This window comes from Gymnoscopelus microlampas (assembly GCF_963454915.1).
Source record: "Gymnoscopelus microlampas genome assembly, chromosome: 8".
Classification (NCBI taxonomy): Eukaryota; Metazoa; Chordata; class Actinopteri; order Myctophiformes; family Myctophidae; genus Gymnoscopelus; species Gymnoscopelus microlampas.
Genome location: NC_139945.1, coordinates 7,316,115 through 7,342,402, shown reverse-complemented (window position 1 = coordinate 7,342,402; position 26,288 = coordinate 7,316,115). Strand labels below are relative to the sequence as shown.

General features: G+C 41.4%; 2 protein-coding genes across 3 annotated transcripts in view; both read left to right on the top strand.

Moving 5' to 3' along the window:
- Positions 1 to 2,102: 2,102 nt before the first annotated feature.
- LOC311050446 (E3 ubiquitin-protein ligase TRIM39-like) lies at positions 2,103 to 4,128 on the top strand (the record flags this gene model as incomplete). Its single annotated transcript, XM_084064528.1, has 1 exon — positions 2,103 to 4,128. The coding sequence occupies one exon, from the start codon at positions 2,103 to 2,105 to the stop codon at positions 3,744 to 3,746; it is 1,644 nt and encodes a 547-aa protein (XP_083920654.1). The 3' UTR covers positions 3,747 to 4,128.
- Positions 4,129 to 5,711: 1,583 nt separating this feature from the next.
- The window catches only part of cwf19l2 (CWF19 like cell cycle control factor 2), a 68,299-nt gene continuing 47,722 nt past the window's right edge, over positions 5,712 to 26,288 (top strand). For both annotated transcript variants that reach the window (XM_084064086.1, XM_084064085.1), the window contains exons 1-6: positions 5,712 to 5,808; positions 10,942 to 11,052; positions 12,712 to 12,840; positions 15,523 to 15,621; positions 19,259 to 19,378; positions 20,886 to 20,979. In XM_084064086.1, the coding sequence (XP_083920212.1) occupies positions 5,716 to 5,808; positions 10,942 to 11,052; positions 12,712 to 12,840; positions 15,523 to 15,621; positions 19,259 to 19,378; positions 20,886 to 20,979 (646 nt within the window). In that variant the 5' untranslated portion in view covers positions 5,712 to 5,715. The remainder of the gene's footprint in view (positions 5,809 to 10,941; positions 11,053 to 12,711; positions 12,841 to 15,522; positions 15,622 to 19,258; positions 19,379 to 20,885; positions 20,980 to 26,288) is intronic.

Here is a 26,288-nt window from a genome sequence, read left to right as displayed (position 1 = left end):
ACTCCAAACTTTTTTTTTTTGTGTTTCATTTCCTGAAAAGTTAGCTGGTTTCTGCTCGACAGCAGAGATGTATAGAGTTCACTATGACATAGGTGACTAACTGCTGGATTTATACTCTGTCGCTTGCCGATCTAGCTGATCTACAAGCCAACTTGTAGATCAGCTATTTTCGGCGAGCGACACCGTCGCAGGTCAAAGTATGAATCAGGCTTCAGTGTCCGTGCGTCCGGACTGAGACACATCTTTAGAAATAAATAGAAAATAAATCCTAGGGGCTGATGGGCTGTTGAGCTCTGGTATAGGAAGGTTCCTGGTAAATGAGCCCTGTGCCTGCCTCATCCCTCCGGGACCTAGAGACAGCTGTGATAGGAGCATCACAACACAGAAGCTGAGGGATTCTGGCCACCGTTTGGTGGTTTATCTATTGATTGTGGTTATACAGACTGCTGTGTGTATGTGAAAGAAAGAAACGGTGTGTGTGTGCGTGCGTGTGCGTGTCTGCCTGCGTGCGTGTGTGATTGCAGCTGTTGCGAGTAAAGCAGCAGGTGTCCGCTTGACATTTGGATTTGGAAATATAATTAAAGGGTTCAAGATGTTACTCCCTCCAGGCAAATGCAATTGATCAGGTTGACTGCCAATGCATGTCAAATGTTCAGCCGCAAGTGTCAACAGATCTTATTGAAGCCATTTTCATATGTGTCGATGCTATCCCTGATGAATTGTGGTATGCGACTAATATTGATTCTAAAGCTTGTCGGTTGTGAATATTTAATTTGCTGTTTTGTTGTGTTTGTCTAGGGGGGTGGGGTCCATACAGGGAGAGAATATTATGTTGTGTTAACACTAGAACCTAGCGTCCCTATTCTGGGGTGAAAAATTGCCACAAAAAAAAATTGTACATCGACTACGTTAGGCAAAGAGATCGGAGATCACTATGTGTGTGTTAACATCAAGTTTTATGAAACTCTGGGCATCTGTTCTCAAGTTATTTTGTTAAAAGACAGACCGACAGGACGGATTATGATTGATACCCTGTTTAATTCTGTATCAAGTGATACCTTTTGGGTCATGACATTTACAAAAAAGAAACAAACAAAACAAAAAAAAACATTACATTAAGGCTCTGATTCTTGCCATTCCTTTGTCATTCTTTCATTGATCTTAATGCTGTCATGGTTTAATACATTTGTCCTGTTTTTTCTGCAGTTCATATTGAATTTTAAATTAGCTGAGACCAAATTAACTGGCAACAAATGGGAAATTCAGTCACCAGAGGTAGCACATCAGTTAAATACAAATGCAGAGTAAGAGAAGTATTGGTACAGCAAGGGCAGCGACACCTAAATGGAAGAAAAAAAGAAGACATGACATTATACCCCCTTTTTTTAAATCCTGCACTATCTATAATAAGCAAATTCACGCAATCACAGGGTCGTTACAGCATCAACAGAAACACTGATATCAATACCGTGTCAACAGTGCTTATCAGTACTATAGTGTTACTGAGTAATAGAATACTCGTGATATAATGATACAGTATACGCACGTGCAAGTAAACTATATCAGAGTCAGTGTAGGAACGGTATTGTACTGAGTGTTACTCCAGAGTTCGACCAAGCAGAGCGACTACTGTGTGCCTCGTATATCCTCACGGAGAGGAAGGGAATGAGAAAGAGATGGACAGAGAAGAGTGGATGCTGTGAAGGGTTAACAGCTACTAAGGAAGAGTTTCTCAGTAAATCTAAAGTGAAAGTAAACCGGCAAGAGTTGTTCGGTGGCAGCTTACAAACTCTACAAAACCTTCAGTCAACAGGATTTTAACAGAAATACTGAGAACTTAGACAGGTGAGTACAGAAGATAAGGAATACAAGTTAGGCTATATAAATTGTATTCTCTTATTTTTATATTCTTTGAAATTCCCCAGTTAGTCTTTCAATTGGTACAAATTACACATTTCCATGAAGTACAGTATATGTCAACATTATTGAGCTCTATTCCAATACAGTCCAGATAAGATTCATAATTATTAATCTATGAGAAGCAGCATTCATGAACTACCGGCATAATCTGATACTATAACCTTTGCTCTCAGTGTGTAGAAATGGCCTCTGCCAGCAGTCTCCTGTCTGAAGAGCAGTTCCTGTGTTCTATCTGTCTGGATGTGTTCACTGATCCAATCGGCACTCCATGTGGACACAACTACTGCAAAACCTGTATCACACATTACTGGGACACCAAGGATGTGTGTCAGTGTCCATTGTGCAACAAAATCTTCTCTAAGCGACCAGAAGTCTTTGTCAATACTTTCATTTCTGAGATGGCTGATCAGTTCAGGAAGTCACTGCAGCTGAAAATGTATTCCAACTCAAACCAAGAACCAGCTGAACCAGACGAAGTGTCCTGTGACGTCTGTACTGAGACCAAACTCAATGCCCTGAAGTCCTGTCTGGTGTGTCTGGCCTCCTACTGTGAGACTCACCTGGAGCCTCACCGGAGAGTCACAGCGTTAAAACGACACACACTAATCGACCCTGTAAAGAACCCTGAAGATGTTATGTGTAAGAAACATGACAGACCTCTGGAGCTGTTCTGTAAGACTGACCAGATGTGTGTTTGTCAGTTCTGCACTCAGTTAGACCACAAGTTACATCAAACTCTATCTCTGAAAGAGGCATGTGAAGAAAAGAAGACTGCGCTGTCAAAGACAGAGGCTGAAGTCCAGCAGATGATCCAGGAGAGACAAGAGAAGATTCAGGAGGTCAAACACTCAGTAGAGCTCAACAAGAAAGATGCAGACAGACAGAGAGCAGACAGTGTGCAGGTCTTCACCGCTCTGATCAGCAGTATTCAAAGAAGCCAAGCTGAGGTCATTGATGTGATTGAAGAGAAGCAGAAAACAACAGAGAAACAGGCTGAAGGCTTCATTAAAGAGCTGCAACAGGAAATTGTTGAGTTAAAGAAGAGAAGCTCTGATCTGAAGCAGCTCTCACAAACTGAAGACCACCTCCACCTCCTCCAGAACATTGCATCCATCAACACCCCTCCACCAACCACGGACTGGACAAAGGTCAATGTCCATCAGTCTTCATATGGAGAGACTGTGAGAACAGCTGTGGCTCAGCTGGTGAAAACACTCAAAGAGATGGAGAGGAAGCTGGGTGATGCTGAGCTGAGGAGGGTCCAGCAATTTGCAGTGGATGTAACTCTGGACCCTGATACAGCACATCCCAATCTAATCCTGTCTGAGAATGGAAAACAAGTGAATGATGTTGACATATCATGGAAGAATCCTCCAGACAACAAAGAGAGATTCTCTACGTGTATCTTTGCCTTAGGAAAACAAAGCTTCTCCTCAGGAAGGTTTTACTATGAGGTTCAGGTTAAAGGGAAGAGCAAGTGGCGTTTAGGAGTGGCCAGAGAGTCCATCAACAGGAAAAAAGATATTCCACCTAACCCCAACAATGGTTACTGGTCTATAAGGTTGCGGAATGGAAATGGGTACAGTGCTGCTACTGATCCCCCTGTCCTCCTCCCTGTAAGAGAGGAGGTCCAGAAAGTGGGAGTGTTTGTGGATTATGAGGAGGGTGTGGTCTCCTTTTATGATGTGGAGACCAGAGTTCATCTCTACTCTTTCACTGGCTGCACCTTCACAGAGAAACTCTATCCATTCTTCTGTCCAGGTCTCAACCATAATGGTACAAACTCTGCTCCTCTGATCATCTCTCCCGTCAATCACACAGATTAGATTAATCCTTATTATGAGCGATCATAATGCATTTGCACGAGAATGTAAAATGTAGACATCATTATCATTGTACTCTTTAACTAATTTACTTTTATAGCCATATTCTGTGATGAGAAAATAAGTCAGACAGCGGAAATCCTACAAATTGATATTTCTGCCACCAACATGTATAATTTGTTTCCGCTTTTCCTGAAAAGTAAGGCTTTTGGACATGTATACAAGTTTCTACCAGCAACGATATATGAAAAACTAAATGCATGGAGGTAACGTACTTCGTTGGCCTATACTGGCTGTAAGCTACTTACTATTCAGTAAGCCTACAGTAGTATATGCCTCAACATCAGATCATTTATTTTTAAGTGCTCACAATTGTTTTACTCGCTGTTTGATTATGTTGATTTTGATTTTATGATGACTGTCTTGATACAATCAAAAGGCGGGTTGATTTATGGCAGGAGTTTGTTTGATTGTGAATGATATTTGTTAAAAGTTTCAAATACAATCAAGTCAAACTAAATAATTCAAAACAAAATCTAACTTTAACTCGCGTGTACAAATGGAACCAAATGGACCCTTATGGGTTAATACCCCAAATACCCAAAATGGTACCATTACAGTGCAGATTGGGGTTGCTTAAAACTATATCACACTGGGAGCTAAACAGCAACAGCTATTGCAAAAAGTTTGCAGAAAAAAAAATCTGAAAATGAAACCTCAAGTTTATAATGTAACTCAAAGGATAGTTATTGTTGTCTCAATCTTTTCCATCATACTTTAATTTATTTAGGAATAAATAATCATTGCGTCTTCCTACTCCTTTTTGGATTTTTTTTGCATGATTTCTGATAAATTGTTTGTTATTGTTGGGATATTTAGTTTTTTTATTTAATATTTTTTTAAAATTATAGAAATAAAGTTTATAAAGAATAAATAATTGGTTTTGTTGTCTATTTGGGCTTTTTTATAAGCTAATGGAAGAATACAAATCAAATTTTGGCATGGTACCACTCTCATGTCCTGCCTGCTTGGTCCTTCACAGACAGGTATGTCTATACAACCTCAGGAGAGTATCAGACCATACCCAGTGCTGTGTCAGTCTTGGGGTGCAATTATTTTAAGACTAGATGGGAACAATGCAAGTCAGGAAAAACGGAAGTTGTGAATACAGGCCCCACCCAGTTTTGTATTACAATTATTATTATTGTCAGAGTACCTGTTGTATCCATCTCTCTGGCTGTGTCCATTTTATGCCCATATGCCATCCCTGATGTCATCAGAACAGTATATGACCGATCAGTCGGATCGGTGGTTCTGGACAACCGGATCTCCATACATGGAGATCCAGCTGTCAGACCTTTTATGCCCATATAAGGAGATCCCTGATGTCATCAGTATATGCCCATATATGGGATATAGGATATACTGATGACATCAGGGATCTCCATATATGGGCATAAAAGGGACAAGGACTGACAGATAGGCTATAGAGATCTGGGCATATCAGTCGGATCGGCGGTGCGACGTAGGTGTGAGGGCCACATAGCAGCCAGAACTTTAGATGTTTAATATTAACCTCTAGTGTTTAATATTGACAGTTCTTCTGAGAAACTAAACAAAACATATTTAAAGCGCACTAAACACACACACACACACACACACACACACACACACACACACACACACACACACACACACACACACACACACACACACACACACACACACACACACACACACACACACACACACACACACACACACACACACACACAAAATTGATCCTTATTATACTTGTAACAGAGTATTTCTACATTGCAGTATTGATTCTGGTTGTGAGTACTTTTTTCCACCACTGTTTAAAATGTGGGAGTCTCTCTAATACCTCTAAACTACAGTACCCACAATCCCCATGACGTGACGTAGTGCTTTACGACACCCGAGGTCCGGAACTCAGCTTTACGGCAGTGTCATGGCGACGTACGGAGGCAGTTTTGAAAGTACGAGCAGCATCGACAACAGAAAGGATTCTAAACGGAAAGCACGCCAAGAGACATTGCAAAAGGTACTAACCGCGAATGCATGAATGTGCTTCTGTCTATTTATTCCACTGAGAGGTATCACAGGCACATTGACTGGACACACAAGCACTGCTTTAAGTAGCCATGGTTCACATGACGCTCGTCTGTCACAAGCGTCATGGCGCAACTTGTTCCTGGTTTTGGCACTTTCTCCATTTGCAACCCGCACATCTACATACATGTTCAGATTTCAAATATAAAGTGCTGACCCCACGGCCACGGATCTAGCACGTTGAAACGCTTGGATCTAAGTACCCGTATCTTCCGTATTGTTCAATAAAAAGCATTTTAATCCATGTTCTCATAGGTACAATGTACTAGAGTGCAATACATCTCCAAACCGATAGGGTCGCGTAGTTGAAAGTATATGAAGGACATTTTGAGAAAATGGCCACCAATCGGATTAAAATGCTTTTAATTGAACAATACGGAAGATACGGGTACTCAGACCCCGGCGTTTTCACTTGTTACATCCGTGGCCGTGGGGTCAGCACTTTATATTTGTAATCTGAACGTTTATGTAGATGCACGGATTGTAAATGGAGAAAGTACCAAAACCAGGAACAAGTTGCGCCATGACTGTCATGATATGACAGTCATGTTTCAGGGCTAACCAAGCACTGCTTTAAGTGTTGTAGCACAAAGTGCTATCGTACTCACCACCTGTGTCCACAGGAGGCTTTTCTATTACAAAACAAAACAAATATATCATCTAAAAAACAATAGAAATACAGGAATAACTAATAATAAAGTAACTAAGTACATTTATTAGTACTGTACTTTAGTACAATTATTTGAGGTATTTCTTACTCTACTGGAGTATTTCCAGTTTTCAATACTTTTACAGTACTTCTACTCCACTACATCTCAGAGGCAAATATTGTACTTTTTACTCCACTACAATTATTTGAAAACTTTAGTTACTAGTTACTTTTGTAGATTTTGATTATTATTACAAAACATACATTAACCACTTGAGCCCTATATATATTTCAGCCATTTGAAAATCTACAATATCTACAAGCTCACAATGCGTCGCGAATGCAACACCGTTTTTTGACAGAAAGTTGCTCATTTCATAACATGACAATCAATGGTTTGACAAGGACAGGGGCGAAAACATTGTCTTCGGCTGTACAGTCTTCGGCAGTACGACCTGGTGGAGACAAAAATTTCCAACTTCAAAGACAACATTATACCTACTGCTAGGTATAATGATATAATAATAATAATAATATTGACCAGTTGAAAGGTAGAGCCACTGAGTGGCGCAATTGAGTTACATTACACTACATGAAAATACAAGACAAGTGAAGGCTTATTGCATGTCCCTGTTCTAGTAGGCAACCATTTATTTAGCAAAAATACGGTAGGCAAAAAAATAGAGAAAACATGTGAATATTTGGCAAAAGCAGATCTACAACGCGCTGCAACTAGTATTTTCACTAGTATTTTGATGAGGTATGCATTATGTAGTTAACCATAAATAAATGGAACACGTCACAGATGGAAGGTTGAGATCAATACTGTACTTTTTTAAAACTGTTTGTTATTAAAGTATTCAATCAAAATGACGAAGCCGAGTAGAAGCTGTTGGCAGCTGCATTCTTGAAAAAACTCCAGACCACTGGATGGTGGATTATTAGGGCCCGAGCACTGCATCAGTGCGAAGCCCTATTGAAATTGCAATATTCTTTGCACAAATTAATTTGTTTTTGAGGTGCAAAACGTACTGAAAAGTTGCACAACTTTGCACACACAATTGGTCAATATTTGATAGTTCCTATTTTTAACGGTTTGTCGTACAAATTTGTGAGTCGCGTTGAGAGCCCTTGTCCTTCAATGCTGCTACTTGGCTCCGCCCCCTCTTTGGATTGGTTGATATTTCGTAGTTACTATTTTCGCTATAACTTTTGAACGGTTTGTCGTACATACTTGTGAGTCGCATCACTCGATTCGGTTGAGAGTCCTTGTCCTTCATCTGAGTTACTTCCGCCCCCTCGATATATTATGCTTTCTATATTTTGCCATAACTTTTAAACAGTTTGTTGTACTGAGTCATGAGTCACCTCAATGGACTCTGTTGAAAACCATTGTCGATCATTGTCGGGCGACAGTGGCTCAGGGGTAGAGTGGCCGGGTAGAGTGAATTGGAAACTGTAAGGTTCCCAGTTCGATCCCGGACTGGGTGGCTCCCCCAGAGTTAGTGTCGAAGTGTCCTTGAGAAAGACGCTGAACCCCTAATTTCTCCCGATGAGCAGGTTGGTGCCTTGCATGGTTTCCTCCTCCATCGGTGTATGAATGGGTGAATGTAATGCACAATTTATGTAAAGCGCTTTGGATGAAAGCGCTATATAAATGCACCATTTACCATTTATCATTACAGTTACTTAGCTCTGCTCCCTGTTCTGATTGGTCGATATTTGCCCCCAACGTGGACAGAGGTGCGAGGGCCTTGTCATCACTGCTTGCAGCTTTCATTATTATTGTTATTATTATTATTATAAGTCATTTTTGGGGGCTTTTCTTTCCTTTATTATTACCTAGCGATTACGTTTTAGATTAATAAAAAAATAAGCATATTTTACATTTATAGGCTATATGTATATTTTCTTTGTTATTGTGGGGAAAGCTTTAGCTGAAAATAGCCAACGACAAGCGAACGGGCTGTAAGCTTTTTGATCTGCTATTTTCTGTGAAACTTTCACCACAATAAGAATCCTGGGGTTTAAGTGCTTAAATGATGATGATGTGTGTGGGTTCTAGTACCTTAAAGGGGAAATCCACCCATTTTCAATATTTAACTATGTCATTAATATAGCATAAAGGAGTTGTGTGGAAATAAGAAAAAAGTTCCCCCCTTTTCTTTTTGCCTTGAACTGGAGGATTGATTGTGAGTTTAACATTGCAAATTACAACGTGATGACTCATCATGTTGTAATTTGCAATGTTAAACCCACAATCAATCCTCCAGTTCAAGGCAACACAGAAAGGGGGGAACTTTTTTCTTATTTCCACACAACTCCTTTATGCTATATTAATGACATAGTTAAATATTGAAAATGGGTGGATTTCCCCTTTAATACATTTGCATGTAGGTAAGTAGGCTAGTTGTGTGATTATCATCTTTTGTGTGTGTATGCGTGTTTTGTGTGCTTTATTACTATATTTGTGAGGCCCTAATGTCCCCATTAGTATAGCAGAATTCGAGAAATAGACATGATTGATGAAAAAGCCATTTTTTTGTTAAAATATTTTCGGCTTTAGAATTAGGGTCAGAAATTACTTTTTACGCTTTTAGATGTCGTACATAAAATCGAAGTCCTAAAATGTTGTGTTCACAAGTATAGTAAAACAAACTTACGTGTATGTGTGTGTGTGTGTGTGTGTGTGTGTGTGTGTGTGTGTGTGTGTGTGTGTGTGTGCGTGTGCGTGTGTGGCTCTGTAACGTGTGTCTCTTGCGTACACTGAATGAATGTTGTTGCTGCTGTTAGAATTCAGACAGGAAATTGCAGGACAAATACTGGCCAATGTGATAAGAGCCCCAAACCTGCCGTCCAGGGTTTTCATTAAATGGTCAGTTTTACAGTCACACAGTTGGTCTACTCATCACTATAATTGCGAGGACATCAACATTTTAGGATGGCAACTTTATAAATGCCCTTTTCACAAATGTCTTTTGGCATTTTTAACCGTGACGCTAAAGCTTTAGTTATACTTAATTGCGGTGTCATACACCGAAAATAGCCAATCTACAAGTTCGCACACACACAGACACACACACGTGTGCTGTGTGCTGTGCTATCTCTTTGCAGAGCAGCTGTGTTTGCATTGTGTCGTCACAAACACACTGGTTATGCTCTGTACCGTTCATCCTCTGTGTGTTTTGGAGAGGAGGAAAAAAGCATTGAAAGACACACATACATAACTAAATATTTTCCTCTTTAATGTAGTTGCATTTTTTTTCCATTTAAAGCTTTTTTCAAGTTATTTATCTTAATGTTTTTATTTTAATTCAAGAACATGGAGTAGCATGGAATGGCGAAAATAGCAGATCTACAAGCTCACAAATCGATCAAAAAGTTTTTTTAAAATTCTTTTAATTTTTATTTTGGTGCTTTTGTGTGACGGTGTAGTATGATCAAGTAGGGCGTTAATTTAGGAAGACAAATTTAGGGGACAAAACCTTTTCTCTCTCTGTGAATGAGAACGAAGGGTGTGTGTGTGTGTGTGTGTGTGTGTGTGTGTGTGTGTGTGTGTGTGTGTGTGTGTGTGTGTGTGTGTGTGTGTGTGTGTGTGTGTGTGTGTGTGTGTGTGTGTGTGTGTGTGTGTGTGTGTGTGTGTGTGTGTGTGTGTGTGTGTGTGTGTGCGCGCGCGCTACGGCTGTCGTCTTATTTTCTTGTCCATCTAGGACTAGTGTATTGTGTGCAGTGTATTGTTCCATTTAACATTGCGTGTGTGTGTGTATGTGTTCAAGTGTTTATAGCAGTGGTTCTCAAACTTTTTCATGTCAAGGACCCCCAAATTGACACTTATTAGCCCGCGGACCCCCATTTCAAAAGATATGCCAGGGACCCCCATAAGAGAAGATGTTGTACGGCTCTAGCAGTGATTCTCAACCACTTTAATTTCAAGGACCCCCAGTTTGACATGCATTAGGGCTACGGACCCCCATTTAATGGCATTTCTATCACTTGGACCGCAATTTATATTGTAAAATCTATGTCAATTTAACTCTGAGAGTGTACAAATGGAACCAAATGGACCCGTTAGGGTCCATTTGGTTCCATTTGTACACTCTCAGAGTTACAGACCCATAAGGGTCCATTTGATGCCTAATCTATCATTTAGCTGGGGACCCCCTGGAACTCCCTCAAGGACCCCTGGGGGTCCCCGGACCCCACTTTGAGAACCAATGGTTTATAGACAGATATCTTGTGTTGTGTTGATAGCGAATTGCCCGTAGGGGCAACCTGAAAGCAAACTCCACCTGCCCGACCGTTTCATTTAGCTGCCACTGGGCAGTCGGGCAACCGTTGGTGTCAACCCCTGGGCTGCATCTCTAATGGAAGTGACAACAACAACTGATTGTGATTGTGGTTCTCCTCCTCCTGCAGGCTAAACAGCAGTATGAGAAGGAGGAGAAGAAGAAGGAGCTGAAGCGCCTGAGAGGGGAGGACACCTGGATGCTCCCGGACGTCAACCTCCGACTGGAGCAGATAGAGGAGGTCCGACTGATCCTCTCCGTCCTTCATCCACACGCATCTGCTGCATGTCTTAACCCATTTTTAGATTTGAGCTAAAAAGCATTATTTTACACTTTGGGCTATTCAAAAACAGCAGATCTACAAGCTCATAGCGCGGCACCGAGTGCCCCGCTACGAGCTTGTAGATCTGCTATTTTTGAAAAATCGTGAAAATGTGTGCAAATCTTTGAATATATATATTTTTAAAGCGAACATTTTTAACTCAAATCTTTGCTTCTGGGGGGTCCCTGGAACAAACTATTTTGATGGGGGTCGGCGGCCAAATACATATAATTTTGGGGGTCCTTGACATGAAAAAGATTGAACACCACTGATATAGAAACATACGTTTTTCAGAAAACTGTTGGGATTTCGGAGACATGTAGAATCGGCTTCAGGTCTCAATGGGTTAATACAAGTTGTAACTTGTTGCCCAGTGGCATCAGTTAATAACATTAGCCATATTCTAATATATTTCAATGCCTGTTTATTCATTTCAAGGTTGTCGGTTATGTGTGTTGTCTTTTTAGTTCATGTTTTTAAAAAAAAGAAGAAATTATTCAAAGGGTTAATAATATTTGTAAACACAAAGAACCAACCCTCAGTAAAAACGTAATCTTCCTTTAATTCAAATGTGGTAGGAGATCATTACCAAATAGGTCTACCGTTATTTTTTATTTGTCCTTTTGTTAATGAATATAATGTATACGAGTCACCCCAAACAGGGTAAACGAACCCAAGCACCACGTCATTGCCTTAATACAGTACCGAGGTACTACACAGTCATAACATGTGTTAACCACTTGAACCACAGAATCATATTCTGGGGCGGGGGGAACATAAGCCATAAATAGCTGATCTACAAGCTCACAACACACTTCAGTGTTGGGCAGTAACGTGTTACTTGTAATTATTACTGGAATATTACCACTTTACTCAGTAACGAGTAGTGTAACTTATTACATTTGCCAAAACAGTAATATTATTACATATTACTGATCCAAGTAACGCTGCCTTATTCGTTTAAATGAACGTGATTTGATTTTGTCTCTGACCGGCATTGGAGGTTGTCACAGCTATAAACACTGTGCGATGGTACAGGATGTTAGCTTGTAGATCTGTTATTTTCAAGCATGCGCATGCATACTTTCAACACTTGGAAGTATTGTCATTTTAAGTTTGTGTCAGTCAAAGAGCCATTGTAAACTTTGTCTTGGCAGCATAGGCAAGTCGATTTCAACCATGGACTGTCAGTATTCAACTGACATCTAAGGCCGAATTTATACTTCGTCGTACAACGGGCTCGCACACCAAAGATAGCCGATCTACAAGCTCACAACACGTTGTGGCTATTGGATACAATATGGAACAATAACAAGAAAACTGTAAAAAAAAAATAAGAAATTAAAGTAATTTAGTAATATAATATATTACTCTTGATAAAAAGTAATAAGTAATATAGTATTACTTTTTAAAGAAACATATTACTTTTTAAATAAACACATTACTTACATTAAATACATCACATAAGAGTCCTAACCAACATCAACCTATTTAATACCGTCATAATAACTTGTCTTAATACAGTACATAACAAACACCAACCTGTTTGGTACTTTGTTGTCTGCCGTTGCGCCACAGGAGGGGTCTGTCAAGAGCAAGAAGAAGAAAGAGAAGAAATCTAAAAAGGCTAAGAAGGAGAAGAAGAAGAAGGGAAAAAAGGAGAAGAGGAAGGCAGAGGCAGGACATGGATCTGACGACAGCTCAGAGGTAGGAGCTGTAACCATGTTTTTTTTTAAATATTTTTATCTACGTAAGATATGTTTTGTTCTGTGCCTAATGTCATTTTCTAACTAAATGAGTGCTCAAAATAGATAACTTTTGATCCTGGAGCCCTATTTTCGGTTTATAAATTGAGGCCATATAATAAGTGACAGTTCATGTGAATGGCCGCTAGTTTCGCTGTTTCCCCCATGATTTGGCTGCAGAAGCAATAACTCTCCATTAAAGCGAATGGGTGTTTCTAGGGCTCCTACTGGTTCTAGCGAGTGAAGACCTGCCCTCGCTGCGATTGCAGCCAATAGCAGTCGTTTACGGTTTCATTTCGGGACCGGGGACCGGGCTTCTAAACGGTCTGTAGAAACCAATGGGGCTCCCTTTGTCCATTTACAGTCTATGGGATAAATATTGGATTTTATTAATCAAAAAATATCCAATAAAACCCCACTAGTCATTCATTGTGGGATCTAGTGATTCGGTGGAGAGATTTTGAACAGCAATGCCATTAAATTGGTAGGCTGTGACATTATACAATAATGAATATTAGAAAGAACATAGTTTTTTTTAACCATTACAAACCTATCACACATACGGTACATTACCGTTTTCTCAAAGAGGCAAGCATACCATCGATAATCGTGACACCAACAAAAGAAGCTATTGAAATGGTCAATATTCATGCGGGAAATGTACAATGCCCCCAAAATCATGTGGGGACCCCCCTGGTGGCCCCGACCCACAGGTTGAGAACAACTGGTCTATAAGAACACAATTGGCCCGTGTTCAGGGGTGGGATGCCAGACGGTAGTGATATGCGGGTCGGGTTTTTTCATGACCCGACCCGCCCCGCCCCGCCACGGAACCCAACCCGCCTCAACCCGCCCCTCGAACCCATTTATAAATCTATGGCTCAACCCGCCCCGCGACCCGCAGCCCGCATAATTGCCTCTGAAATCCTGACTCGACCCACCCGCGCCGCGGGTTGGCCCGCGGGTTACGGGTCGGCCCGCTCATCACTACCGGACGGGGAGGGTGATATTTGTTACTGCACACAGTCCTATACGGGCTGCGATGGGACCTGTTAGCAGGGAGTGTTGGGCGGGAGGAGTATGTCCTCCTGGTGGGGGCTCCTCACTGACAGGTGAGTCAGTAGCATACAACAGCAGTGATAAAACACAGTAGTGTGTGTGGGGAGGAAATAATTGCCAAACACGACTAAATTGGGGGGTAAAAAGCTAAACAATAAAATAAAATAAACACACAGCAAAACGCAAACAAAAAGCTCAAAGTTGAAAACATTTCAAATCTTTGCGACCAGACTAAAATGCCAGATGTGAACGCTCGCCTCTGAGCAGCATACACCTCATCATAAAGTAAATAAGCAGTGTTGCCAAGACGACGATGACGATGGGATAATCGTCCCGACTAAGGACGCAACGCCAGTGTGACGTCGTCCTACGATCGTATGACATCATATTCTACCCATACATACCCACAGCTGTTAGACAGAGTGTGTGTCAAGGCAGTTGTAGCCTCAGAATAATAGATAACTAGATAAATAGCCAGGGCCTATCCACCCATATTCAACGTGTGTGATTCAAGAACCACTCATTCTCGGCCCCATCCACCACTTGTGGCGATCATAGTGAAACCAGCTGTAAGTTAACGACCTTGATAAATGCTTAGATACTTGAGATAGAGTACGAGACCTCGGCTCTCATAGAATCTCATAGGTGGCTGAGTCACTCGTCTTCTCAGCCTTAAACCCCCACTTGCGGCAATCACAAGAGCCAGCAGTGCCTAGAGAATTAATACAGTCCTTTAATGCGATATCGAAGTAGTAACAGAAAGCTCTGTTAAAATCAGCGTTCCCATTGAAAACTATTCAAATGGACCCTCACCATTTCATTGCAGGATAAAATGACCAATCTGTGTGGTTAATCTAACTAACACAACTGCAGTGGTTGTTTGGTCTCCCTGCTCATCTGCTGAGACATTTAGAACCTGTTGTTAGGTAGCACCACTACGGGTTGCATGAAGGTCAAAACGGAAAACGCAATATATCCTCAACAGGCTTTCTGTCGTTGCTGTCGGTTAGAAACCTCTTATCTCCATATTAAATGAATCCCTTACTTACTTGATCATACGACAGCGTCACACAAAAGCATCAAAAGTAGTAGATCTACAAGCTCGAAACGCGATCTGCTACTTTTGCTATTTTTGTCTAATCCTGAAAAGTAACAGTTTTGGACTGAGACAATATAATCTTGATTGATTTATTGAATACTTTATTGATTTTTTGTTAAAGTGCAGGCAGTACAACGGTTTAAAAACACACCAAATGGATGACAAAAAAAAGGTCTCACGCACAAATCATGCTGGCATTGGAAATGTACCAGAAACGTATTACAATGTTTTGTAAGTTAATACACTCCATTTCTGACAACGTTGTTGTTGTGTTCCAATATATCCTCAGCGCTAGGACCCTGGGTTTCGGAGCCGTTCTTTTTGTGGTTTTGTTTCAAACTGAATTCTGGGAATCGTAGTTTTAACAGACCATAGACAGACGCTGTAGTGACAGCTGAGCTACCAGAGGGTGTAGCCCCAAAACCACTACTAAAATCACTGTTAGCACCGTATGACTTTACCATTTGTATTGTGTTTGTGTGTCAGGACTCAGAGGACGAGTGGGTGGAGGCTCGGCCACAACAAGAGGCTGCTAAACCCTGCCAGAGTCCGGCTGAAGACCCCAGCCCTGACCTCACTGCCCAGGTAAGACCATTGATTGATTGAATTCTTTATTAACAGTTTGTCAACAGTACAGGTACTGTAGTACAGTCAAAGGTTATGCTAAAATGATGACATAAAAAGCCCCGGGGGGCTTGTTTCAATTGTGGTCGGTTGTACTCAATTCCTCAGTAAAACATACAGTATAGTACAATTACAATACATATCTTAAATAACAACAACAACAAAAACTCAGTAGCATCAACAGGTATATTTGCAGAAAGGAGGGGTGCAGACACATTTTGGGGGAACGAGGTCAGATGAGCTGCTTCTGGCGTTATGCCCATGGTACATTTTACTTGACGATGAATTTTGTTTTATTTAATGGAAATATTTGCACATCCACTTGGCACAGATGCAGGTGCGTTAGACAGTATCAAACGAGTGGTTCTCAAACTTTTTCATCTCAGGGACCCCAAAAATGTGGCCACGCATGCCCCTCTGAAAATATTTTGTGCCAGGACGCCCCAGGAGAGAAGATTTGTGTTAAAACAAAATCTAAACTATTCAAAACTATTCAGTATGTCGCCTACTTCGCCCATTCAATGGTCTGATAAAACGTGATGATGTCCCATTCGATGCATTGATAGCATCCGAATCAGGTGGCTCTGTAGCGTGTATGCCGTGAGCTGACCTGATTTTATGCGTCACACTTTTTAGTATAACACCCTTCACCGGAGCTGAACTCTATGGAGCTGAAATATGAACATTTGCGCCGTGGGCAGTCGCCAAAATCGATATTTCTTGTAAATTAAAAACATAGTGATTGTTCATTCTTTGTTGATATAGTGGTGTAAAATCAGGGTTAGGGTAACCATATTTAACTCATTCAGTGCCACATGACGTCTAAGACGTCCGCTTTTATCGCCATTGTTAAGCCCTGAACGCCACGCGACGTCTAAGACCTCATAAAAATAAATTAAAAAATGTTCAGAACCCAAGATATCATTATTTGAACATTTGCTGCTCCATTCACTTCTTGTTTAACTTCTTACTGAAAAAGGCTGTATCTCGCCTCCTAAGCACTTTTTTTTTACAATGAATTTTTGGCTCTGGCACTGGGACAACACAACCAGAAATAAGTCAGGCATTGAATGAGTTAAATGCCAACAAAGTATTCAATTTGCAATGTCTTTATTTTTATTTTACTTTACTATATTTTGGTGCTATTTATGTTTATATAGCCTACTGTTCTATGTTTGCCTACTTTTATTATGCAAATATTAAAGTTTTCAGATTTAGAATATTGTTTTTTATTTCTTTCAGATACATTTTCTACATTAATATAACCATATTATAACCATATAAGATCAAACACAAGTTAAACGCTGCACTTTGTTAAAAATTACATATTTTATTAGGAAAATGTAATGTCCCTGGGACTCATAAAATGTCCCTGGGACCCATCTAAAAGACCACCCTTGGGTCCCGGGACCCATTACATTGAAACCTAGCAATACCACTGCAAGCTTATTACAATCATGACGATGTGATTGTCATTCAGCTTAGGCCTACGGGAAACGGACAACGTGTAGGCCATTCATTATTTAATTCATGATTCAGGTTTTCGTTTATGACATATCTTTACCTATGGCTAGAATTATTAAAGAAGCTGCATGACTTTTTCTTTTTTTTTTCTCCCCAGACCGCATTCTTCTGACATATCGTGACACCTTATAGTTGACGGGAATAGTTAACTATTTGTTTTATTTGTGCTATATTTTCTCATTGGATGTGTCTGTGTCAGGTATCGGGTCTGTGCCGTGTATGCAAATAGCATGCGCCATTCCACACATATGATAGGCGTGTGTGCTGTGTGTGAATCCACGTAGATCAGGGGTCTTCAACCTTTTCAGGCCAAGGACCCCCTAGCTGAGAGAGAGATGAAGCAGGGACCCCCCTCTATATTGTATAAAATTGTGTTTCAGAATTTTCAGAATTAAACTTTTTGTTTACTTGCCCTTTTTTCCCCTCTACACCTATACCTCTTTACCAAAAATAGCCGATCTACAAGCTCACAACGCCTCGCAGCGCGAGGCGTTGTGAGCTTGTAGATCGGCTATTTTTGGCTAAAGTGCTCCTCAGAAAAAGGGATGCTGGGGTTCAAGTGGTTGAGGTAAAACAAAAAAGAATCATGTCACACAAAGATTTGGTGGACCCCCTGTAGTAACTCTGAGGACCCCCTAGGGGTCCCGGACCCCCTGTTGAAGACCCCTGACGTAGATGATTGGTGGGGTAACTTCACATGTCTGAGAATTTCCTCCCCTTGGCCGCATTCCGCTGCTTCGTGTTGAAAAACAGGTGGGGCGAGCCTCCGCCACAATTATCAACAGCCGGCAAATCTTACGCTGGAATTGACAGGGTACACCTGCTTGATAGATCACATGTGGACGTGGTCGTAAGCTGATTCCTGGGCTCGAATTTAATCTGGTCTGTACGCTCCATTGATAAATGAGGGCCACTAACCCCGACAGCCCTATTTTGTGCATGTCATTATAGGCAGACATTTTCAAAACTTTTTCTGCTAGTTTAAAGAAAACATATTAGTATAAAATAGTGCTGAAGTGGTTAATGCATAAAGCACAGCTGTAAGCATGTGTGTACACTACAGGTCACACTTCAGGTAGGAAACATACTAAATATTAGTTGTTGATAATGATGATGAGCTTTTCATACGTTGAAATGCAGCTCAAAGTGCTGTAATTACAGCAAAAGTCAAAACAGATGAAAAATAATACAAACATCTAAAACGGATTAAAACAACAGCAAAACAGCAGCAACATCTACAGGTGCTGAGCAGTTCTTTATAAACAGGGAGCAACATTTTAAAGTCAACTCTAAATGATACAGGGAGCCAATGTAAAGTAGCCAAGACTGGGGTGATATGCGCACGTCTTCTGGTTCTTGTTAGCAGTCTAGCTGCAGAGTTAATTGCAGTCTCTGTAAGGATTTCTTGGGGAGACAAGTAAATGATGCGTTTTATAGTCCAGCCGACTTGACACACAAGCATGAATCTGATTAGTTAGTTCAGTAGTTCTCAAACTATTTCGGCCACCCCCTTATCCAATATCCCTGTCCCTTAACCCATTAAGACCTGGAACTGTGTCATTTTTAGATTTGAGCTAAAAAGCATTATTTTACACTTTGGGCTATTCAAAAATAGCAGATATACAAGCTCATAGCGCGGCACCGAGTGCCGCGCTATGAGCTTGTAGATCTGCTATTTTTGAAAAATCGTGAAAATGTGTGCAAATCTTCTGAATATATTATATATATTTTTAAAGCGAACATTTTTAACTCAAATCTTTGCTTCTGGGGGGTCCCTGGAACAAAATATTTTGATGGGGGTCCGCGGCCAAATACATATAATTTTGGGGGTCCTTGACATGAAAAAGTTTGAGCACCACTGATATAGAAACATACGTTTTTCAGAAAACTGTTGAGATTTAGGAGACATGTAGAATCGGCTTCAGGTCTCAATGGGTTAATTGCAAAATAATAACACACACACACACACACACACACACACACACACACACACACACACACACACACACACACACACACACACACACACACACACACACACCTCATGTCATTGTGTTATCATTGTGTCCTATAGAGAGATGATTGGATGACGTTTGACTTCTTGACGATGAGAACAACGTCCACAACAGAGAAGAGGGCTGAGAAAGAACGGCTGAAGGAAGAGGAGAGAGCCAAGGCCCAGGCTATTGAACAGGTGTGTGAGTGTGTAATATTACTATTATCATCATATTGTTGCTGTCGGGCAGAAACCTCTCGTCTCCATATTTTAACTTTCTGTGTTTTTTCGTAAATGAATGCCCTACTTGATCATCCTACAGCGTCACACAAAAGCATCAAAAGTAGCAGATCTACAAGCTCGAAACATGGCACGAAGCGACGCGTTTTCAGCTTGTAGATCTGCTACTTTTGCTGTTTTTGAATTTGAATCCTGAAAAGTAACGGTTTTGGACATATGAGGTTTTCACCTGACAGCGACGATATTATATTTTATATTAATGGATCACAATGGAAGTAAGCTTCGGCTTTTTTTGTTTTGAATCGATTTTGGCTCTTAATTTGGTGATAGTGTGCTTTTAATTGTTGGTAATAAAGTATTCTATACATTTTTTTATTCTATTATATTAAAAAAAGTAAGTGGGGGAGGCTGGTACATGTTGATACACTGTGTGTGTGTGCGCGTACGTGCGTGTGCAAAGCTGTGCATGTGAGTGTGTATGTGTGTGTACCACTAGCAAGCCTTGGATCTTTACCTTCTATTGTCTTTTAAAATCAGCTTTGTGCGCGTGTGTGTTTTATGTGTGTGTGTGTGTGTGTGTGTGTGTGTGTGTGTGTGTGTGTGTGTGTGTGTGTGTGTGTTTTATGTGTGTGAGATGGTGTGTGTGTGTGTGTGTGCACACTTGATGAAAAGGTCACAGAAGTCAGTTTCCTCATTTTACCGCCTCGGTGGTTGCCAGGACAACCGAAGATGACCAACTGTGAGGTGCTGGACAGAGACAAAGTGTGTGTGTGTGTGTGTGTGTGTGTGTGTGTGTGTGTGTGTGTTTGTGTGTGTGTACTTTATTTGAGAGGGCCAAATGTCCCCACAATATGGTTCAATCTGAGAACTGGACGTTATGAAGACAATTTTCCTGGTCCTCTATGTCAGTGGTTCTCAAACTTTTTCATGTCAAGGACCCCCAAATTGACACTTATTAGCCCGGGGACCTCCATTTGAAAAGATAAGCCAGGGACCCCCATAAGATAAGATTTTTTACGCCTCTAGCAGTGATTCTCAACCATTTTAATTTCAAGGACCCCCAGTTTGACATGCATTAGGCTACGAACCCCCATTTAATGGCATTTACATCTCTGGGACCCCAATTCATATCGTAAAATCAATGTTAATGTAACTCTCAGAGTTACAGATCCACACGGGTCCATTTGGTTCCTGTCCATCATTTAGCTGGGGACCCCCTGGAACCCCCCCAAGTACCCCTGGGGGTCCCCGTACCCCACTTTGAGAACCAATGCTCTATGTGGTTGTTTTTATGGTTAAAAAGGTTTTTTATTTTTAGTTAAGTCCAATTAAAGTGTGGACCACTTAAGTTGCGCTATGAAAGTGGCGTCAAAAAGACAAATAACTGGCCATGCCCCTAAAATGATGAAATTCCATGCCTACTTGCAAGCACAGTGATACCAATGTGTGTGTGTCTGTCTCTAAGGCTGGTCTGCACAAGCTGGAGTTGAATCCGTTCTGGAAGGATGGAGGGACTGGCCTGCCCCCGGAGGAGAAGGCCAGTACTACAGAGAAGACGGGTAAGGGTCACTTGAACTGAATTGGAATCCTATTATCCCATTCATTCACATCAGCATTCATCACTGAACGTTGTCATTTAAATCATGAATATCTCGGGTAGAAACCTCAGATCTCCATATTTCAACTTAGTATGTTTTTTTCAGAGAGGAATGCCCTACTTTGTCATACTAATAGTGTCACACAAAAAAAAAAGGTGAAAGTGGTTAAGTTTTTCTGTGGGTTTTACAAGAAGTGTAGCCTGTGACTAAATAATAACTTCATTGGATCCATAGGAACGCAGGTTATTTTTCCCCATTTCCTGAAAACGTACCGTTGTCCATATGAGGTTTCCACCCAACAGCGACGATATTTCCATTGGTTTCTGTGTGTGTGTGTGTGTGTGTGTGTGTGTGTGTGCGTGTGTGTGTGTGTGTGTGTGTGTGTGTGTGTGTGTGTGTGTGTGTGTCTCAGAATGCAGGTTGTTAAATTAACATGACTAAAGGCTGTGGCTTCGCTAATATTATTCAAGTGGCTGTTATATTGAGCATCCTGTTTTCCATTTCTCACACACCGTCCGCACATTCAGATAATTGCTCATTTCCTTAATAAAAGCCTAAACATTCTTCTGCGCGCCCTTGGAGAGCCCATTAACATGCTGGGGTTAAGTGTTGTCACAACACAGTGGCCGATGCTTTCAGTTTATAATTTACTACCATTTAGGCATTTAGCAGCCTGCGCTCTTTATCCAGAGCGACTTGCAATAAGCAAGGTAAACACACACGTCAAAGGCAGAGAGACGGTGTAGTGCCTCAGTGATCTAGGATCACAGGTAAACCCAGGATCAGTCAAAGCAATATACTATCTAAAGATTCAAGAATTAATAATATATAGAATCACTTCCGAAGTCTTAAGCCAGTGGTTCCTAAACTTCACGGGACTCACACTACTGAAAAGCTCACAATGCTTCGCAACCTTGTAGATCTGCTATTTTCACGACTTTCTAAACATTTGTGGATTTTTTAATATATGGAATTTCTTTGATTCATTTTGAAATGTATGAAGTTCATTTGAAAAACAAAAAATCGTCCAGGATTTTTTTTTTTTTAATTAAAAAAACCTAGATATCCCTTTTAAAAAAAGGGATATCTACTCGTGACCCATAAAAATAGGTCTGCGATCCACAGATGGGTCCCGACCCACAGTTTGGGAAACAACTCAAAGAGTCAGTCAGCCAAACCCGTCGACCACAAGAGGGAATTGACATTAATTTAACTAGCGCTGTTCCCTTGATCTCCCTAACCCCGTTATCATCCTCCAAACCCCCTCTGGACACAAGATTGTTGTTTTCCGAGAAATTCGGTCTCATTCCCACACTCCCCTGACACTACAGCTCTCTCTCTCTCTCTCTCCCTGTTCCCTTTTCTCCTCTTTTACATGCCTTTTATCTTTTTAGATTCAAAACAAAAACTGTGTTTTTCTCCCATCGGATGAGTCTGACACGATGCTCACCATTTGGCTCAGGTTTAACCCATTAACCCATTGACTGCCAGAGTTAAAACATCGTCTATTAGCCGCCCTTGCCAGCGATTCCGAGCGTTTTCACTAACCTTTGAAACATCATAGAATATTTTTGTTCACAATGATCCACAAATGACGATGGATTGATTGAATTAAGTATAGCAGGGGTCTTCAAAAATGTTCAGGCCAAGGAACTCTTGGAGAGAGATGAAGCAGGGACCCCCCACTACATTTTGTATAAAATTGTGTTGCAGAGTAAACTTTTTTCTTTTCATAGATGGCTTCATATACTTCATAGATACTGATCTTTGCCGAAAATCGCTATTTTCTGCAAACGTTCCCCCCATAGGGGAATAGGAATGCTAAGGTGGTTAATGTAAAAATAAATGCAAAGGTCCAAGCACACAAAAAAAGTGGAGGGAGGCCCCCCTGTAGTAACTCCGAGGACCCCTTAGGAGTTCCGGACCCCCTGATGAAGACCAGTCAAGTATTGGGTTTAACCCATTAAGACTTGGAACTGTGTCATTTTTAGATATGAGCTAAAAAGCATTATTTTACACTTTTGGCTATTCAAAAATAGCAGATGTACAAGCTCATAGCGCGGCACCGAGTGCCGCGCTATGAGCTTGTACATCTGCTATTTTTTTTAAATCGTGAAAATGTGTGCAAATCTTTGAATATATATATTTTTAAAGCGAACATTTTTCAATTTCTTTGCTTCTGGGGGTCCCTGGAACAATATATTTTGATGGGGGTCCGTGGCCAAATACATATAATATTGGGGGTCCTTGACATGAAAAAGATTGAGCACCACTGATATAGAAACATACGTTTTTCAGAATACTGTTGGGATTTAGGAGACATGTAGAATCGGCTTCAGGTCTCAATGGGTTAAGTGGTTAACTTAATACGCTTTCATATGACCAAGTGTAAATCAGGCTTCAGAACAACGAAATAAATCAGAAACAAGGTCAGCTTAGAGGTGTACGTAGTCGAGATGCATGGCTTGACCTTTGACCACCAAATTCCAGCATATATGTCAAAGATGAAGTTAGCGAAGTTCTATTGTCCTGTGTTGATGAAACAGGGAGTCATTACAGACAGACAGACAGATTTGCAGTCACTTCACAGCTCAACTAAAGGAAATAGAAATCATATTTGATGTCTTGTATTCTTTTTCAGCTTCTATAAATCAAGGTTTTCCTCATAATACCCCAAAAGACTATAACATCTGGTATGTGGGTCCATTCAGATGGGGGGGTCCACGGACAAATACATATTAATTTGGGGGGCCTTGACATGAAAATGTTTGAGAACCACTGGTGTAAAGAATAATCAATACATTTGGAAGGAATCCCAAATAAGCAACTGCACTTTAAAAATAAGCCCAAAAACCCCCAACCACCAGTAATTACCAGCGACTTTACAGAAAAACAAGCCTAAAGTCACCTATAATAAGCAGACATGGCAACACTGAAGGGAACCCCCTGTTCACCCCAATTAAACTCTCCCCCGTCAACTGTCTCCCATCCTCAGTAAAATGTCTCCTACACTCGCTCTGTGTGTGTGTGTTTGTACATGCATGCAAAACGTGTCACTGTCTAGTGTGTGTGTGTGTGTGTGTGTGTGTGTGTGTGTGTGTGTGTGTGTGTGTGTGTGTGTGTGCGTGTTATTCATGTTTTGAACTCTTTGAGGTTAGCTGTGTGTGTGTGTGTGTGTGTGTGTGTGTGTGTGTGTGTGTGTGTGTGTGTGTGTGTGTGTGTGTGTGTGTGTGTGTGTGTGTGTGTGTGTGTGTGTGTGTGTGTGTGTGTGTGTGTGTGTGTGTGTGTGTGTGTGTGGTCTTACACCAGACATAAATAGGTGAAACCTCATCCCACATATCTCTAGGGATTCATGGCGGTGGGGGTCCCATAACGGTGACCTCATTACCTCCCTGGTATTCGTCAGTTTCTGGGAAAACAACAAGTCTGTCTCTCCAAACAGTCAGACCCCATCATCACAGGCTTAAAACAACAGCTTTCACCCGGCGTCCCTATTTTGGGCATTTCTTTATAGGCGGAAAAAAAGAAAAGGACAGAAAAGGAAATAAAAAGAAATGGCATGCCTTGTGTCGTGAGCTTGTAGATCTGCAAATCTTTGGCGAACAACAAAGTGTATACACAAATCCACGGAGCGCTGCCCTGTAGGTGGCGCCGCCATTGCTGCGGTGTCAAACTCAGTCAGCTGCTGCTGCGGTTCTGTCCGTCCGTTCACGTTACTCTTTACCCGCTTGGCTGTTGGAGCAGCCATAAACTACACAGGTTCATCCCGATTTTCTGTACATCTTTGTAAAGTTAGTGTTAGTAAAAGTTAGCAAAAAGCAGGTAAAAGAGTAACGTGAGCAGTCAAGTGACTGCAGCTGACTGACACCGTGCAGCAGCAGCTGATCGAGTCTGACACCGCAGCAATGGCGGCGCCACCTACAGGGCAGCGCTCCGTGGATTCGTGTATAGACTAGGGCTTAAAGAGCCCTTCCACACCAGGCACTATAACTTAACTAACTATGCCTACTGTATCTATAATTTACACTTTAGGCATTTAGCAGATGCTCTTATCCAGAGCAACTTACAGTAAGCAAGGTAAACGCATATAAAAAGGATAACACAAAAAGCCTCATTCTTACAGGTTGATGCTTTTATCCGTGGTAATCGCGGTGAAATAAATCACGTCGATTCATCGCCGCGTACTGTTCACGTTCTGTGGAAATGTACTCATGACACAAACAGCAGTTTGAATTAACCCATTAAGACCTTAAAAACTATCTATCTAAATCCTAACAGTTTTTTAAAAAATAGCCGAGTCTCAGCGGACTCAGTCTGGCCGTCTTCCATTTGAGCCACTAGTGATGCGCGGGGCCAGGTTTTTTCATAACCTGCCCCACGCCCCATTATTTAACACTAATCTTCTCTTCTGGGGTCCCCGGCCCAAAACCTTATCAGATAAGGGTTCCGTAGCCAAATACAATATCAGTTTGGGGGTCCTTGGCACGGAAAAGTTTGAGAACCAGTGCTCTAGCCGTTGAAATATCAGGTTTGCTGTAGGGACCTCCTGAAACCCTCTCAGGGACCTGTGGGGGTCCCCGGAAACCCCACTTTGAGAACCACGGTCTTTAGAGAGTCCAGTCCACTGTCCCTACATGTCCGCCCCGTAACATGAAAAAAACCCAGCGTTGTGACCGTGTCATAGTAGTCATGATGTCACTGGTGAGGTCGGGGTGACCTCCCCCAAACCAGAGCGACCTGTGGGCTTTGTTCTGGTCAATATTCTCTCTCTGATGTGTTTTCATGTGCGTCTCGGTCACATCGTTTCAGAAAGAGCGCACGCACGCACGCACGCACGCACACACACACACACACACACACACACACACACACACACACACACACACACACACACACACACACACACACACACACACACACACACTCAAACAACATCTGTTCTTGTACATGTAGAGGACAGCTGACTCACATGCTGTGCTTGTCAGCTTCCATATGAATTCATCTATTAACCCATTCAATCCGTGTAGTGGTGTAGTGCGCGGTGAGGCCAAAATGTGTTCTGCCTGTTTCTCCTCAGTGGCTGGAGCAATTGATCTGAAATTGCACACAGCCATTGACCATTACATGTGCATGGAACTGCGAAGCCCGTTTCTCGATTTCACCAAATGTCAGTAGTTTATTAGCGTGTTTTTGTGTAAAAGAATGTCGCCATGGTTACGGGGCTGCCCAGCTATGGAAAGAACTGCCTCCCGGGTTGCCAGATCATGTGC